At 44.4% G+C, this 17,484-nt stretch overlaps 1 protein-coding gene across 1 annotated transcript in view; it reads right to left on the reverse strand.

The window, feature by feature from the left end:
• Positions 1–636: 636 nt before the first annotated feature.
• The window catches only part of plxna4 (plexin A4), a 231,080-nt gene continuing 214,232 nt past the window's right edge, over positions 637–17,484 (reverse strand). Inside the window, exons 27-32 of the mRNA XM_070992584.1 lie at positions 17,373–17,472; positions 15,079–15,269; positions 11,393–11,562; positions 6,572–6,784; positions 3,137–3,287; positions 637–2,592 (exon numbers count right to left, since the gene is read on the reverse strand). Coding sequence (XP_070848685.1) covers positions 2,497–2,592; positions 3,137–3,287; positions 6,572–6,784; positions 11,393–11,562; positions 15,079–15,269; positions 17,373–17,472 — 921 coding nt within the window. The 3' untranslated portion in view covers positions 637–2,496. The remainder of the gene's footprint in view (positions 2,593–3,136; positions 3,288–6,571; positions 6,785–11,392; positions 11,563–15,078; positions 15,270–17,372; positions 17,473–17,484) is intronic.

The raw sequence follows: 17,484 nt of genomic DNA on the forward strand, positions 1-17,484 counted from the left end.
TAAAGTCCCTAGTAGTAGTAGTAGAAGTATATAAATATCTTTGAGCAAGGCAGTTCCACGTCATACCATCCAAATAGGTCAACATGCAAGGGTATATAATATCTGTTTTATTTAGCATCTAACACTTGACAAAACCATGGGCATGAGCTTCTGCAGCAGGGTTGAACTGGATAAAGGTTCCACCTTAAACGGAAGTTATAGTTTTTATTACATGAACAATCCACTTTTTCCATCTCGATTCTTCCAAGCAAAAGAAAGATAAAAGAACACATCCACATCATCATTGCAAGGCTTAATTTTCTTATTTTTCACTTTTTTTAAATAAGTTTCTTAAATTGTTTACGTTTTACATGCGCTTAAAAAGCCAATAAAGGACCCAAGGTGGACCTAGGGCGGTCTTCACACATTCACATCACCACATGGGGCACGTTGTCAAGGCAAAAGAAAGGGCAGAGGTCAAAGGGTACGGAGGGCGCCTCCATGGTCTCTCTTTCAATCGCTCTCTCCAACAAGTCTTATCTACTTTAAATGTCTGTCATTTTCTGGTTATCCTGCTGTGATGCTCACATCTTGTTCTGTTCCTGCTCTGCTTTATCTGATTTTTTTTTTTTCCTTTTTCTTTATTTTTTCTTTTTTGAGGCTTGGAGAAGGCCGCCCCCTGCCGCCACTGAGGACAACTACACTAATACAGACAAGAGCGCCTCAACAGTTACACACTCAAGAGTTGGGGTTTTGCCGTATGCAACTAGCTACCATCTCCAACGCTTGTGCAAAACAGAAAAGAAAACTGGTAAGTCAGGAGCCGGACACGAGGGCGAACGGTGTGCCGAGAGCTGGAGAGACCCGGGACGATGGAAAGAGAAAGGAGGATCAGATCACCTCGCCCACAGAGCCTCTCACCTCGACACACTGAGGTCAGAAAAATCACACAGGTTTCTTAAAGTTCCAGTCACAATATTTTTTTTGTCCCAGAAGTGGTCGTCTTCTACGTAGTCCTTTTTTTTGTTGTTGTTGTTGTCAGTTCCTCAGTGGCACTTTACAAATACATTTTTGACCGTTTTGAAAATTTCAAGCTCCTTTGGTTTTTGGCTGACCGACTAAGTCCATCTTGTTTGATTCCTCCACACAAAAGTCTTTAAATAAGAACATCCCGGGAAAGAAGTGCTACTCTCACAACAGAGCCCGTTCAGGAGGCCGTCAGCCATCGTCTGGCTACACAGTACTGAATCATTCTTCTTATTTTTAACGATCAAGCAGTTTCTTACCCAGTGCATTTCAGTCAGCTCTTCTGTTACCCCCTCCAGGGCTGGCGTAGATATCTGGGCAGTCAGGATCTTGGGGGCAGCTGCTGATTGTGTGTGTGTGTGTGTGTGTGTGTGTGTGTGCTTTGATAGACCTTCGCAGTGGCGGCACAAGATTGGAAGTGGCAAGAGCCAGACGAAGACCGCTCCTGATGTTTGGATGAGAAGTCAGAACACCGTCTTCCAGAGTTGTTTGTGTGCTTCTTAAAGAGGATCCAACTTGGGTCGGGGCCTCCGGGGTTTAGTCTAATAGGTTAATTTTGCAGTAGCCACATAAGCCGGATGGAAGCAGAAATCATGAGCATTTCTTTGAAGTAAATGCTGGACGGGGAGAAATGTGCGAATGTTGCAAAGGGGGGGTCTAGATCGGGAGAATGCTCTGGTTTGTAAAGTTTTAACGTCAGTCACATTTCAAGAAAGGAAAAGTTTGGAGAAGCACTAATCCTTCCCAACCCCCCCCATCAGTCTTTTTCTTAAATACAACTCCAGCTACATTGAAAGAACACAGGAACATTCTAGGTTTGCCTGGACTCGCCCCAAATTTCGCAGATATGTTTGCTTCGCTTGTAGGTACAGTGTAAACTTGGCAAACCATCCTTGCATTAATTTTCTTCATGTTCATTTGGCTTGCAGTCATCATTTGTGATGTTTCCTCTTGATTCCGTATATTGAATATAGAACTACAATAAACTGGACTCTAGAGATGGTTTCATTTTAACTATCCTATTTTGAAAAAAGTTCTCAACAAAATGGAAAGCCAACACCGTGGTTTTTAAAGAATTACCTATCAGTGTAAATTCTTGAAGGCAACATAAAAATGTTTTTTCCCCTCTTCTCTTCCAGCAGGGGGACTGAAGTATGCCAATATGGCCAGCTTTCAAGCAATCACCCCTTGAAGCTCTCCCCGTGGTGAAGCTGAGGAATCCCCCGCATTGCACTGTGGGAGACGCCAACCTCAGCCCCGAACCACCCTTCAGATTTATTCAGGTAAACTAGTCTATGCAGCAGAGTGGATGAGGAAAAGTAAATACTTCTTGGGGGAGAGGAAGCAGAAAAAAAGGTCAAGGAAGAAGTCATCTTTGAAAGGCGGAGGGAGGAAGTCACATGATGAAAAAAGATGGGGACAGGTCTTCGCTCAGGCACGGCTCGGTTTCTGATGGGGTCTCTTCCCAGTGCGCCCTGGGAAGTGCGGTCCTCAGCTCTCCAGACTCATGAAGGCCACCACCTGCTCCAGCTTGAAGGCCAGCCTCTGTTTCCTGGCTGCGTCGTCCTGCTCCAGCGCGCAAACAATCTGCCAGCGGGACAACAAGGTAAACAGGTCACTGGAAACCACTGCAACCAGTGCTTTCAAACCTGGTGTTTAACATAACATGAACAAGACGTCTCTTCTGTTTACTTGTAAATGCAAAACAGTTACTGCTCAATGTAAGCTTGTTTCTGTCCTGATGGACACTGGAATCCATTAGAGCTGCTGTGAATCCTGACACCAGCTGCCATCCTACACAGAGAAGCAAGCTTCAAACCATCGAGACACACCTTCACTTAACTTTTCCGACTGTCCTCTTACTAGCTGGCCACCATGAACATCTAAATTACCTTCAGTCATAAACTTTACCAGCATCAAAGTCTACTAATAGTCTACCAATAGTAAAACAAAATAGGCAATTTCATTTTATGTGTTATTTGCTAGATTGATATGAATGTTGATTACCAATTTTAAGCATTCCCTTAACTTTTCTTAAGAAAAATAAGTAACATCAGTGTACTAAATCATAGGTAAAGATGATACAGATGTGTTATATCAGAAGTGTACAGTAAGTGTCAGTATTACATACCTCCTCAGTGTATTTGCCCACATAGGAGTAAATCTCACTGAGGGAGCTCATGCTGTTGAACTCGTTCATGTGCATCCGTGACTGTTCTGCCAAGTAGGCGTTCATGTCCTGGTCGCTGATCGCTGGCATCTTACTAATGTCGGAGTAGTACCTGAAGAGGAATAAAACAAAGCACAAACTGAAGTTAGGACAACAGCTGAGGACACTGTTACTGTTAGAAGACTGGGGAAGCAGAGTGCTGTTTTAATGCAGACGGTGCTGCTGTTGGCCTTGGCCTGCGGTGGTTTACGGCTCTTCTTTGAAGATCTGTAACTAATGCATGTAGACAGAGGCAACAAGTGTGTCGCATTGTGACATGACTGAAATGCAGTCGTGGTAAACACTGACAGGCCGTAGATTTCAACCTTGAACGCCACAACAGAACGCATACACTGCATTGAGGTAAGGGTAATCAGTCAATGTCAGCAGCAGCTGTGTTGCCCCTATCAACTGTGTTAATTAAAGCTGGTTATTTACATATTAAATTCCTGTAGCTGCAGCCGCTGGAGGACGGGCCTGGTGTTTGGCTGGGTAAGTCTGGGCATGTGTGAGGGAGCGCTGCTTTTGCCAGGAAGCAAGTCTTCAGAGCAAACTGAGCAAAGGAAAAGGCAGGTGGGTGTTGCTCATAGCCTTTGCACAGAGGTCACACACACACATCAACACCTGTTCAGTGCTGCAGGGCAGTTGTAGGGAGCTCCTAGCAGGGGATTGTTAGTGTAGAGACCAGGTGTGCTTGTTTTAGGAAGAGAAAAGTTTTTCTTAACAGAACTAAAACAGTGACTGGGAGGAAATATTAGCCAAAGATGCATTTTCTTCCGCGCACATCTGGTAAAAGCTGGCAGTGTCAGTTGTCTGTCTCTCATGAATTTGACAGGACAGACTCTGATTTTGTAAAGCGTGAGTGAAACGCAGTTCAGCTGTCTGCACCTGATCGCAACCACAACTAAAGTGTCTTTTAAGACACAGTACACACAATGTTCATGAAGTGCTCCACAGACATGCCTCCAGGGAGTGATGATGTTAACATAATACTGGCCGAATATTTTTCAGCTGACAAATTTACAAAAGCTACTGCCAAGTAATGAAAGGGGTTAGGGTTTTCACTCCAGATCTTCAAAGGAGAGACTGAGCTAAGCTACTAAACGGAAGAAGACGGCTGTGGAATATAGGAGTGGGCAATCGGTCAGTAAGTGTTTCTTTCCTTATTTCTGTCTTCAGTCTGGATCTGGGCTGGTAGCTGGCTTTTGTTGCCACTGAGCATCTGGTCAGTGTCAATGCCTTTTGCGCTTCAGCCCTTTTGTGTGAAGACCCTTTTGGATAAAGACTTGCGAGAGTCCACTGAGCAGAGGACACGGGGACGCGAGTAATGACAACCTCTACTCCAGCTCACTTTTAAACAGCATGTGGCCTCTCTTGCCCATGCCAAGTCTCTAGCTACTCTTTTCTTCTGTGGTTTCTCAGTGGTGGAACCACTTACCAAACTCCATTTGATCTGCAGAGTCCCTCTTGACCTTTAGGAAAAGGCTAAAGACCGAGCTCCTCGCTGAACACCTTGTTTCTTTAACAAACAAAAGACTATTTATTCACTCCATTCATTACCTTGTAGCACCTGTGTCCAGTTGGAGGAGAAATTAGCATTAGGACCCTTACTCTTGTTGTTCTCTCCTGTCCACACCCTTGTTTGTGATGTATGAAAATCTCATATGCACGTCGCTTTGGAAAAAAGCATCTGCCACATGACAAATAGTAATTGTAAAATAATAAACACCCTTTGAATAGAAGCAGTCCACAGAACATATTTGTGCAATATGAGCTGCCTTAAAAAAAAAAAAAAGAGGGCCATAAAATGTTTGCAAATGTACTGATCCATATGAAAACACTCTCGTAAACAAATAATGTTGTGACAGCCGTGATGGATTTGTCATTGTCTGGAGACCATCAACTCCCACATCAAATTCAAGGCAAGTGTCAATATCTCGCTAGCCTGCTTCACTTCGCAGCCCCAAATTAATAACATCAACATAGTGCAGCGAGTAAAAAGCTCTGCGGGATATCGTGGCTCTGCCTGCAAACCCCAAACAGAAGAGAAAATGACAAACTGCTGAAGATGCACACTCGTCCCATTCCTGGCTCATGTCATTTATTAGCCTCTCCAGTAGTTTTGGTTGTAGGTTGATTGCAGCGTAGCACAAACTCGATGTCTTCATGTGTTCTGTCTCTGCAGAGACGATCACATCTTTCCATTAGCCTGCTCCCCAGGTAAAGACTTCCTATCCTTACAATTAAGTTGCAGCATAACGGCGAGAAAAGGACCTTTCTGTACCTCTACAGTGTTCACTTTCTTCCCTCTCTCCTTGCAGCCTTGTGTCAGAGCCGCTGCATTCTGCCTTTTAAATCCTCTCCCTGGCATGACCCTTACTTTGTCACAGTTGGACAGCAGAGTGAAGCAGCGCTAGCTCCAATCTTACTCAGTCATTACTTTATTACTGAGGCTTTTCCAACTGAATAACGCAGTTCCACTGTGGGGTGTTCACTGCTGATGGTACTGCTCCACCAAACTTGCAACGCAGGCATGATTTATATACACTACAGGACACTGGGATGTTTCTATTTACACAAACAGCATTTCCTGAAAACCCCTGAGTATGCATGTTTGGTCTTTAACAACAGTGTGTACACACAAACCGGCGCTTTAAACAGTCACTGAATACAGGCTAATATTTCTGCTTGTTGTGCCCCCCGCAGCAGCAGCAGCAGTCTCCGTCCACCCCACACAGATCATTTTTCTGCTTACAGTATCCGAACATCTCCTGGGATGAATCGGCAGCGGACCTCACTATTTCCTCACTCTGCAGACGCACAGACGACTAATGAGTACAGTCCTGAGCCTCAAGCTCCTCATTTGGTTCCACCTATTCAAACAGCGCACATGTTCTCGTCCCGAGGCTTGCCTGGTGACAAACCTACCGACACATAAATACTGTGACTGCTTCACACTGCCCCATCTTTTATTCAGGACCTCTTCGCCTCCCCTGCTGACAAATAAATTTAATAAAACTCTCATTTTAACAAATTACTGGCTCCTACCTCCTGCTACTCTCAAAAAAACTCTCTCCCCCCTCTTTTACTCCTCCACACTGACTGCTCTGTACTGTAGATCTCGAGCCCTGGGCACTCCCATCCATTCCCACTGTGTTGTAATTTGGATTGGGTTTCATGGCCCATAGATCACAGTGCTACACTTGCATTGTGTGTGTGTGGAATGAAACATGGCTAATGCAGGTTTCCTGATGCTTCCACTCACATAAGAGCGCAGCCCACACATACACACACATTTCCTCCCCTCATCCATCCAGCGTGTGGTGTTTACACGTGTACGTTTTATCGACAGCTCACCTCTCCACCCAGCTCTTGTAGCTGGGAATGTCCTTGGCATAAAGCAGCTTGTTGGAGGGTGAGTCCTTCCCAAGGCGATGTTCTGAGGTGGAGCAGGAGTCCATGAAGGTCTGGGCCACCACGGACAGACAGGCATCTGTGATGCTGCTCTTATGTATGTCAAACACAAACTGGGGGTTCTTGATCACATTCACCCAGAAACGCAGAGGTAGGCTGCAGAGAGGGGGAGGAAGAGAACAAAGTAGTTGTGATTATAGAAACTTAGAAGTTTTACTTTTTTTATTACAGTCAAACAACAGTAAAATATGTTGTTGTGCTGCAGTCAGTCTCTGTTTGAATGGGTTTTCCTGACACTTTCTTGTTCAATATTTCACTTTCCCACTATAAGAAATGATGTTATGGGTGTTTTACTTTAACTGAAATTGTACTGCAACCTGTAAACAAAATGTCATCTGTTAGAAAAACAGCTTACTGTATGAGACAAATTACTTCGAACATGTTCTGCATGTTGATCTACTCTGTTGTGTTGGGCCTCCTGTCAAACAAATTACTTTTGCACTGATTGTTCTGCACCATCTCAGTGACACAATGCTCAAATAGACATACAAACAAACAGAGCAACAAAGAGTGTGAAGTTAAACAACAGTGCTGTCCGGTTGAACTGCTCTGAGATTAAGTCCCTACATGCCATTTTTATATTTGCTACGGCCAGCCGGGCAATAGGCGTGAGCATATTATGCACCAGAAGGGGGACGAGGATTCATTCACTTTGCAAAGCCAGTACACAGGCCCTGCTGTTGCCGATGTGCTCTATTTGATGTGTGTGCTCAATTCAATAAAGCCTTTATCTTTAAAACCAGGTGGTGGCTGGCTCTCATTTTTTTCCAGCAGTGTCCAGGGGTCCTCGCTGGGGGCCGCACACTGACACAGTTCATATTGCCTTGTTTGTGCAAGTGGGTCCTATTTTGTGCCTGTCCAGAATAATAAAAATATACAAGTCTGTTTATTTGCTGGGCTTGTTTCTGCCAAAATGAATAGATATAGGGCCAGCTTTATCTGTGTGTTGCAGTGAAAGGGCTCAGGTGGTATTAAGAAAGAGCTGAGTGTTACTTGGATCTCTGTATCTTTACTATTCTCTGGGCTATGCTCTTTTAGCTGATGTGGCAAAAATCACACAGGAAAGACACTGCAGCCTAGCCTGCATAGGCGTTTGTCTGTGTGGCACAATATTAAAGGATTGGGGAGGGGGGGCAAAAACCCAAACTAAAATGCAATCGTTTAAATACTACCGATGCTCCCCTACATCCCACTAAGCATTTATCCAAGCACAACCACCCACAAAGCCATTCACATGTACAATCTAACAAAAGAGGATTTGGAGTCAGAGGAAGAAAAAAAAAAATCAGCATTATGACTTCAAAATTAATCTAAGCAAAGAATCTAGTGGGATTAGGCGCAGGGATCAAAGGGATATTAACACCGCTGCTGCGTCCCCTCAATTGTTGGCGATTTGGCCCAGCTGCCCTGTGATTTGAGGCATGAGCCGTTCCAAAATGATCACCATAATAACATCTACATATTACCTATTGTGTTGAAAATAGGCAAAGCGCAGAATTTCTTCAGCTGTTCACTCACGCTGAGTAGTTTTAGGAATCTGAATCTGGTGGCCATGATCGGTTCTTTTGGTCAGGGATTAGGTTAAATATCAGCTGCCAAGATCAAGGGCATCTCTTATCCTAGAGGAGTTACGCTAGCAGAATCAGAAAAAGCCTTTTTATTAAAAGGCTGTTGCTCTGTCCATCGATCTAAAGCTATAGAGTGCTTATATCATTTAAAAAAAACAGGAAGCATTTGATAATATAAACAACAGTCACTACAGTAGTTTTATTTACTATATAGTGCTGATGTAAGCAGATCTATTTCATGGATTTCATGGATGGAGTACACTGCCCATTTCAAAGGCGTCAATCAACTCTGCTGATCCGAACCAACTTACCAAGCTTACCAGCCATGATTGACAAAACCACCACACTACCGTAAGCTTGGCTGTTCTAAATGTTTTTGCGACAGGCACTTTGCTGCAAAGGAAGACAACAAAAGCAACACACAAGTACATCCACACCATCTAAGTCTCCCTGCGGTCCTTCAGTCGCGTGCACTGATTGACACTTTGAACCTCTGAAGCTGCAGTTGTGGGATGTTGGCCCATTCCTGCAGGCGGACCTAATGAAGTTGCTTGCCATTGGCAGCCAAAGGGTCACAGATGTTGTGATTCGGGGCATCCCACTCAGGGCATGACAGCACGGAGAGGGAAGTGACTGAGCCTGACCTTTTTCATGCAGCGATGTAAGGTCTGAATTAACGGCTTTATAAAGGTGACCTGGCTGGGCCTTGTTCCAACTGGACCTCAGTAGGCGAAAGGACACGACCATTCATGTGAATGGGAAGCTGCAATCTACTCCTGAACAAGCTACATGTCTGTACAAAAGGGCTTCAAACAATATGAAAACTTCACTAATTCCATATAATTGGCTTGACCCTCAAAGTCCTAATGATGCCATTTATAATCTGAGTGGGTTCAGACAGCAGATAGGTGGTCATCTGCATGCAGAAAAGAGGGGTGTGTGTGTGCCAGTTTTGCACAATAATTAAGATTCTGTCTGCTGCATCCTCACATGACAAACACACAGTGCAGACAGACACACACACCAAATACAGAGACATGAGGATGAGAGGAGATGCTGACACACTGCTGCTAATCCAAAAGATACCATCTGGAGATGCTCTAGGAGCCAGTGACTCATGCATGCACACACTCACTGTACATGCATACAAATATGCATTGCAACACAATGCAGAAACATTTTCAGTGAATTTTAGCTTCTAAAATTCACACACATTTTTACTACTACTGCAATCACGAGAAGGATGAAGGATGGCCTTGGTTTGTGAGGGGTCACAGATGGTTTCCTGGGTTAGACTAAAACCTGGATGCCATCTTTATGTCTCTGTCAAAGTGCATGGATGTTGTGCCCATCCCTTAGCAGCAGAGAGAGTGGAGGGGCAGAGGGGTTGTTTCGCTGAATATGTTAATCCAGTCTGCCTGACTCATTGATCCTTTATCCGACCATGGCTCGGAATTATCAGTAGCCTAGCTGTGTATTGATAAATCCATGGCGCTGTCCGTGGTGCTGAAGTAGCAGATGGATTTGTAATTGTGCCCCTCTCTCAGGCCCGCATTTCTCTCAGTTTGGTCTCGGATCTATAATATTCTCTGATCTATCTACTATTAATAACAAATTCTATACTATGTGTCACAATCAAAGTGACAGCAGCAACATGTAGATCCAGAACAGCGAGAGGATCACAGAGACGCACTGCTGGCATGCTCAAACAATGTCCTCTGGGACGTGTGTGCTGGTTGGTGGTTCTACCATTGGGCCATCTCCCCTGTTATGATATTACAATAATGTCAATATTGCAAACCTGTAACCGTATAGGTCCTGATCAAACATAAGTGCTACATCAGACGATGTGCGGGGAAACCATGAAGGGGAGGTGGGGGTAGCAGGGGGATGTAGGGGCTCTGGTTGAACTTAATGGCATGTATGATGACAATGGGCCTGGTCAGTTTAATGGGGCAGGGGCCCAGCATGGGAGGGGCACGGCCATTATTATTCTCTGCCGTCAGACAAAATGAAGGCTTTTGTCGCAGCCAAGATTGCACTCTTTTGAGCCGATTAAAGGTTACGGCCAGGCGCGCACGAACGCGCACATCCCACACAGAGAAGATATCTGTGGTGGCATCAGGACAAACTGTTGTGTGCAATCTAAGTGGCTTTTTGTGATGGCGTGTTATGATAAATTGCTATTCATTCACAGCCCTCTAGTGAGAGCCCATTCCATTAAAAGTCTAATGCAAGAGCGACCCGTTGCGCTCTCAGAAAACACTTAACACACACTGCAAATGGCCCAGATGCAGGAATGGACCAAAATTAGGACTATAGTGTAAAGTAAATAATATTTCTCCCCCTTCATTTGCTAACCCTTTCCCATTCCTCCCTCCATCTTTCTATTTGTCCCTCGATGCACATCAATTTTATCCTCCCATCTCCTTGGTTCCCCTGGGCTGAGTGATGCTTGCTGGGATCTTGGCAGAGGCCAGGAGGCTAATGAGATATTAGTGTGCGTTTAACTCCCGCTGAGTTCACTTCCCTTTCTTCACCTTTTCATTTCCCTCCTCACCGTGTTCTGGTGCACTGTTGGTTCTTTAACCCCTACCAGCCTCTTAAGGTGGACTCACAGAGGTCAGTCTGGTCTAAATTAATCAGTAGATATTAATTTAGAGGTGCACTTCCTCCACCTGAGTGCGGACATTTGTCACTATGGAGATTTCCACAGTGACAGGCGTTTTTTGGCCCAGTTATCCATGATAATAGAAAGAGAGTCTTGGCAGCCAATTGGATTAGCCCCTCGTGGTTGGCTTTAATGAAGATTACACACCCCTGTGGTTAATGGATATTAGCAATGGAAGAGGCGTGTGGTGAAGCTTGGCACTGACACAGGGCAACACCAGGGCTATGCCATGTGAAATGTGCCAGAATGTACTGATTATGTCTGCAGTGCCTTAAAGAGTGCAGAAGGAAAATGTCATGAGTGAAGCCAAAGGCACCACACCGGAGCGCTAAAACTGAAATGAAGTTTATGTCTGTCAAAGATTTGAATAACTCCCCACTTTCTTAAACATTCACAGCAGAGCGCTCTACTTCTGTGTACGTGTCTGTGTTCAGTCTGTGCGGCACATTCAGATGCTCCGCTCACCAGTTGCTCTTCCATGTGTGTCGGACATGCGGGTCATGGATGTTGTGTTTGTCGGCCTGCTCGTCCAGGAAGTCAAACATGTACTTGATGGCCAGGGGCAGGGCGCTGCCTCGATGGGCCGTGCTGAAGATGGTCTCAAACAGGTCGTCCACAAACTTCTGTAACGTACCCTGCAGAGGAGGGACAGGGGAGATGGAAAACCGATCACATGACGCCAAAAAACCTCATAATTATATATATTCAAGTTTCCACTGCTACACAGGAATGAACAAGGCAAACACAATCAATAAAGGTGACTTGGAAAATATACAAGAAGCTCCAGTCTTTGCAATTTCAGTGTGTTCAGCCAGTATGTATATTGAACGGGACCCGTCGGAACCAGTGAATGAGATAGTCACTGTAATATATTTTGCAACATATCAAAGTCCAATGTGGACAGAAAGATTGGCATAAACCATATTTTACCTGTGTGAGTTCATGAGTTGTGCAGTGCATGTCACTTTCTCCCCTAGCTCCGATGTTTATGTGTCTGGTTCCTATCTCGCAGACCCGGTCCCTCAATCTGCTTGCAGCTTTGATGGGGGAAATTGTTATTTCACAGCTGACTTTTAATAATATCTGGGAACAGGAGGCGCATCTCCTAAGCCTCTTTGTGCTGCCGGATTAGCTCCCACACTGCACCATTGACCCTAATTTGATTTAATGTTGGCGACTTTAAGGAGGAGGAGGAGAAGAGAGAGGAGAGACAGAGAGTGAGAGAATCTAATCCTCTTGTAAAGAATGAGCTGATGGGATGCATGGGAAAAGGCGAGAGCGAGGGATGGAAATGAAACGACAGAGGTTTCCTATCAGGAGAAGAGGCCATTGAGTGTGGCAGATGAGGTGTGTACAGGCACTGGCAAATAAAAATCCAATTTGGGTTGGAGGGGGTGACCGAATCACCGAGTCAAGGGAGGTGGAAGAGAGTGGGAGGAGAGAATCCTGTTAGTCCGACAATCACGGCTATAATTCTAATGTGGCCCACAATCCCGACAGCTTATCGTTTTTCTATGAAGATGGAATCTGGTATCTCTTTATCAAGCCCACGTGCCTTCCAAGTGACAGGCTGCATTAGCTGGCAAAGGGAGGCCTAACATTTTATCTGTGCATGCTTACAGTATATGTGCGTGCAGATACTAACGCCTGCATGTGTGCCTACAAGTACTGAGGCCGTGACATTTTATGTCATCCTCTATCTCAAGGGGGACTTATGCATCAACACTGTCATCATCAACAGGGTTCTCGTGTTCCCTGGTGGAGCTAAAACTGCCGACACATCCCCCCCATGACCATCTACCCCCGTCATTAGACCGCACTCTAAACACAATGTGTCATCTGGAAGTTTTGATGCTGCCTGCCTTTACATTGAAATGAGGGGAAGGCAAATAATCAGAACGGTGGCGAAACAGAAATAGAGAGGAGCCACCGTGAGGTACAGATGGGCACACACACGGTCTTGAGTGTACGAGAGAGAACAGGAAATGCAATCCTTCCCAGCGGCCCTCCGCTCTCCACACACATGAACAGGCCCCGTACCCACACTCAGTCAGAGTGACACTGATGGAGCTAATATGAGAGACGTCAGCGGCGTTGCCAGGGAGAGGTATTTATTGGCAAGGTGAAAGCCAAACGCAGTCAATTACACTGCCTGTCTGCCCAATCATTTCTCACCATGAGAGATGGCCGGCCAAGATAAACTGGTTATTTCACAAAAACAATCCATCTGGAAAGATGATGTGCTGTCTGCCGTCAGAAGCCGCCTTCCTGCCCTCCCGAATGGGATAATGGCAGGGAAATAGAGCGGCTCACAGAGGCCGAGAGGTGACGCGCACATGTGTGTAGGTGTGCGGAGGGCTACGCGGTAAGTGTCATGGTGACGGCTGCTCCCTCCTCCCCTCCTACCTCCCGTTCTGCAGCCTCCAATATGTTTATTAGTTTCTTAATATGCGGCTCATCGTGTCCTGTTTTGCTGTCTCGGTTATCTGCTTTAAATGATCACCTGCTTTCGCTCATCTACCCACACATCTGCAGTCATTAGTTCACCCAAGTGTAGACAGAGAGAGAGGTGATCAGTTGTTTGTCTGTTTAGCCTGTGATGTCTGTGTTTTCTCCAGCAACACTGAACTGCTGCTGCTGCCTGCTGATGAAAGGAAGACTGTGAAACTTTGTAAAGAAGAAATAATTCATCCTCTCTTGAAAATAAAATGCATTTTTTTCTTGTTTTGGTTCAATACGTTCAGAAGGTTTCGGCTAATGCTAGCTAATGCTGTAAACTTTATAGATAGCTATTGCCACGAATCATGCTATTGCTGTAATTTAGCACTAACCATTATGCTGTAATTGCAATGAGAGGCCACTGTTCTGCAGAAGTTGTATAGCCTCACATAAAGACTCCTCTGAAGAGAGGGACACCAAAAAATCTGGACTTGCTTGTGAAGCCATGTGACAAATGAGTTTCATGTGGTCTGCTAATTGGCTAAAGACATTCAGGAATGATTTTATTCCCCCGCTTCCTCTTTCTTTCTTGCCCTGTTTACTGTGTGACACACTCCGTTTTAGACCACTGCCAGTGTGTGTGTTTGCAGCTGATGTTAAACAAGCAGGGGACAGTGGATTAAAATAAAAAAATGATACTAAAAAACAAGCTGAAGTGTTCCTGATTCAAAAAATATTACAGCCGGAACATTTCTCAGATCAGAGTTTTTTTCTGCTAGCTTCCCTGCGCGCCTCTGTCTGCGTCTGATAGAGCGGATGTCTTGATGAGAAAAACAGAGGGAGGTGGTGCTTTCAGAGTGGATTGGAAATTTGCATTCAGCTGTTGGATCAAAGTCACTTTTCCCTTCAAACCAAATTAACTCTTTTTTTTTCTTTTTTTCTGGAGGCCATTGTCGCAATACACACTCAAAGAGACTCATTTTATAGCCATTTCTATTTTTGCCTGATCATTTTTTTTCATTACAGAAACACCTTCACTGGCTTCATGGGTCTTTTCTTCTTTGCCCTTGTTGATATGCCGCTGCGTTAACGCAACAGCAATGAAATGAGAAAACAAACAGAAATATCTATTTTCTCGTTTCTCACCTGAGGGGATAGAGGAATACATTTGAATAATCTTTTCCTCTGAGATGACTCATCCAAAGTAAACATGAATATTTAAATTAAATGAGGGGGATCTGAGTCACAGCAGCACAGGGTGAAGGTTAGCGTGACCTTTTACCTTTCACCTTCTGAACTGCTTCGAGAAAAAAAACAGCCTGAAATAATTACTTATAGCTGCTTATGTAGAATGAATATTAGCAGCATGTTGGCTCAACTCGTCATTATAAAGCATTTAATAATGCCTAATTCTGCATGACCATATTCTATAACTACTAAGCCATCAACTAAGAGTTTTCCCTCAATAACCTCCTAATTACTGCTTATTGATTGTACAGAAGGACATTATTGTACATGAATTACCACCTTCATAACCTTAACCTTAATCCACAGAGTTAGGCCTTTATAAGTGCTTTTATAATGACTAATAGAAAGTCAATATGATACTAATATGCATGCTAATAAGCAACTAGTTAATGGTGAATGTTTACCTTAATATAAAGTGTTTTTCACATACAGTAGGACTGAGAGTCCTAGACTGAGAGGCCCACCTTGGTAGCCAGAAGTCGTGTCAGGTAGATCTCTGAGACCATCTTACTGCCGCGGTCGCCCTCCTTTTGGTCTCCGTGCTCGTGGTTCTTCACAAGGTGCCAAACCTTGACCCCGCTCTCGAGGTCAGGAGTGATCATGGGAGTACGGGAGCGCAGGCTGTCAGGGCTTCCGGTGTACTTGATCATGTTCTCTGTGTAGAACAACATGCATTAGTTCATGCAGTTCTGATGTAAATCAACAGGTCAGAAAACCACAATGTGCAGTCAGTGTTTGCTTGCAGTAATAAGGTGAATTTTGACCTGACAATAAAAAGCTGAATCAGAGCAGAGTGTGAGATAAGCAAGAAGAAAAGAGCAGCACAAACACAGAAACAAATGAAAAAAACAATCTCAAAATCCAACCCAGTCGCTTCACCAGAGAGGCAAAGAAAGCCATAACCTGCATGTCAGCCACAGAATACAGCTCGTGGCTTCCAATTTACAGGTCTGTGAGATTGGATATGAAACTTTTAGAAAGTGTGCATGCTTAATTTTTCATGCCGTCTTCTCCTGGGGACGAGGCATGGCATCGCCGGCTGACACAAAATCGAACAGGTGTCAGACGAGATGAAATATGTATGGCCCACCCAATGGCCGGAGTGGCGATGACATTTCCAAACACATGGCTCAATGAATGTTTACACAGTGTGAAAAAAAATTGATCAGTGGGTGCGGTTTAGAGAGAGGAGTGGGGAAAGAAAAAGGAGTGTTTTTCACCGTGACAGAAATCAATCTGTCCAGAGAAAAAAGCGTGAGGAGAGAGTTCAGGGAAAAGGAGACAGCTGGAGATATCAGATACAGAGAAGGGGTGTGTGCGTGTGTGTGCATGTCGACTGCTGAAACTTAATTACACTGATCAGCTGAAAATATTTGGACTTCGGTGAGCAATATTTAGCTGCAGTTTTGTTTAAAGATCTGCGTCGAGTGTTGAATTTTTTATTTTTTTTTGTCAGGGACGCTGGACAAGCGCAGCGCTAATTGTGCCTTTTTGAGGTTGTGTGAGTGCAAGTTGATGTGAGCTGGGTCTGTGTGAGGAGGCCGAGTGGGTAGCACATTCATTTTGCGCTAATTATTTATTCAAGAAGTTAGAAAGCTGAGGGTGATGCAGAGTCAGGGATACACAGGAGAGAGATTTCTGCTTGGATTCTATTCTGATCCAGCTCCACACAAAGGAGGTGTTATTTTCCTGCTGTTTCTTTTTTCCCTCTCCTTGTGGTTTTTGATGGAAACGTTACATCAAAGACACAAAGGGTTCTGCTTTCATGGTCTGACTCGAGATGTTACACAGTGTTTGTCTTTATCTCTGTACCTTTTCCACAACTTTCCCTCCCGCTCTGCTCTCCCTCTTCAGCAGCTATATTAAATTCAACCTCGTCTCTTTCTCCACTATTTGGCCATTGTGTTCGGAAAGAGTTCAAAGTCACTCTCAAGTACCACGCCAGTTGCGAAGTGGATCACACTTGTGTTTGAAGTCAGTCCCTTAAAAAAACAGCAGAGGGAGATAGCCCTGGCATCCTCCCCCCCTTTTCTGTTGCACCTTGTCTTATCTGGTCTAATTTGGAGCCGCAGCAGCGAGGTGAGACCGTATGGAGATGAGGCGATGCTAATAATGTGGCACCACATTTGATGTGTCTGAAGTGTTTGTGGCCACTGAGGCCGGCCCTTTGATCAGCAACTAACTTGATGGTTTCTCAGGTTCAAGGAGACATGGAGCAGATGGACAGGCGGAAAAAAACACATGGACGTACTTTGGAGTCTCAAGAGGCCAGAACAACAGAAGAAAAAGTCCATTTGGTCTCTTGTTATGTTTTAGAAATCCTTTCAACTACTCTAAATTGTGTCTTTCTAGGTCTGTCAGTGTTGTCATGCAGGGTCCTGTGGATGCTCGTGCACTCTCAGGTGGCTGTATTTCTTTTCCCTACTTTCTCTAATAATGTTGTTTATGCACATATTTTGTGTTTTTAGTCTTGTGTGTGTGACTTAAACTATTCCTCAAATGATTTTTAAGTGTATTTTTGCGTATAAGGATCATTTTGAGGTTTGCATGCACGTGCATGACTGAAGCCACACCAATGGTGAGGGAAATACAATTTATTTAAATGACACACTTTCCCCCTGCACCTGACAAAGGGTCCAGTTTATTGCTGTAATGTTGTACTTCTTAATATTTAATAACAATATGAAATAATACCAATGCATGAGTGTGACACAGATACCACTGATACTTGTACATGTACAGAAATAGGTCAGCTTACCGTATTTACTTGCAGAAGTTCGAGACACGGTAGAGTTGTTTACTGAATTGTAGGCTGTAACTTGCTTGGGAACCAAGGCCATTACTGCATTATCAGGGACCTGAAAGGCAGA

The sequence above is a fragment of the Chaetodon trifascialis genome, chromosome 22 (assembly GCF_039877785.1).
Source record: "Chaetodon trifascialis isolate fChaTrf1 chromosome 22, fChaTrf1.hap1, whole genome shotgun sequence".
Taxonomy (NCBI): domain Eukaryota; kingdom Metazoa; phylum Chordata; class Actinopteri; order Chaetodontiformes; family Chaetodontidae; genus Chaetodon; species Chaetodon trifascialis.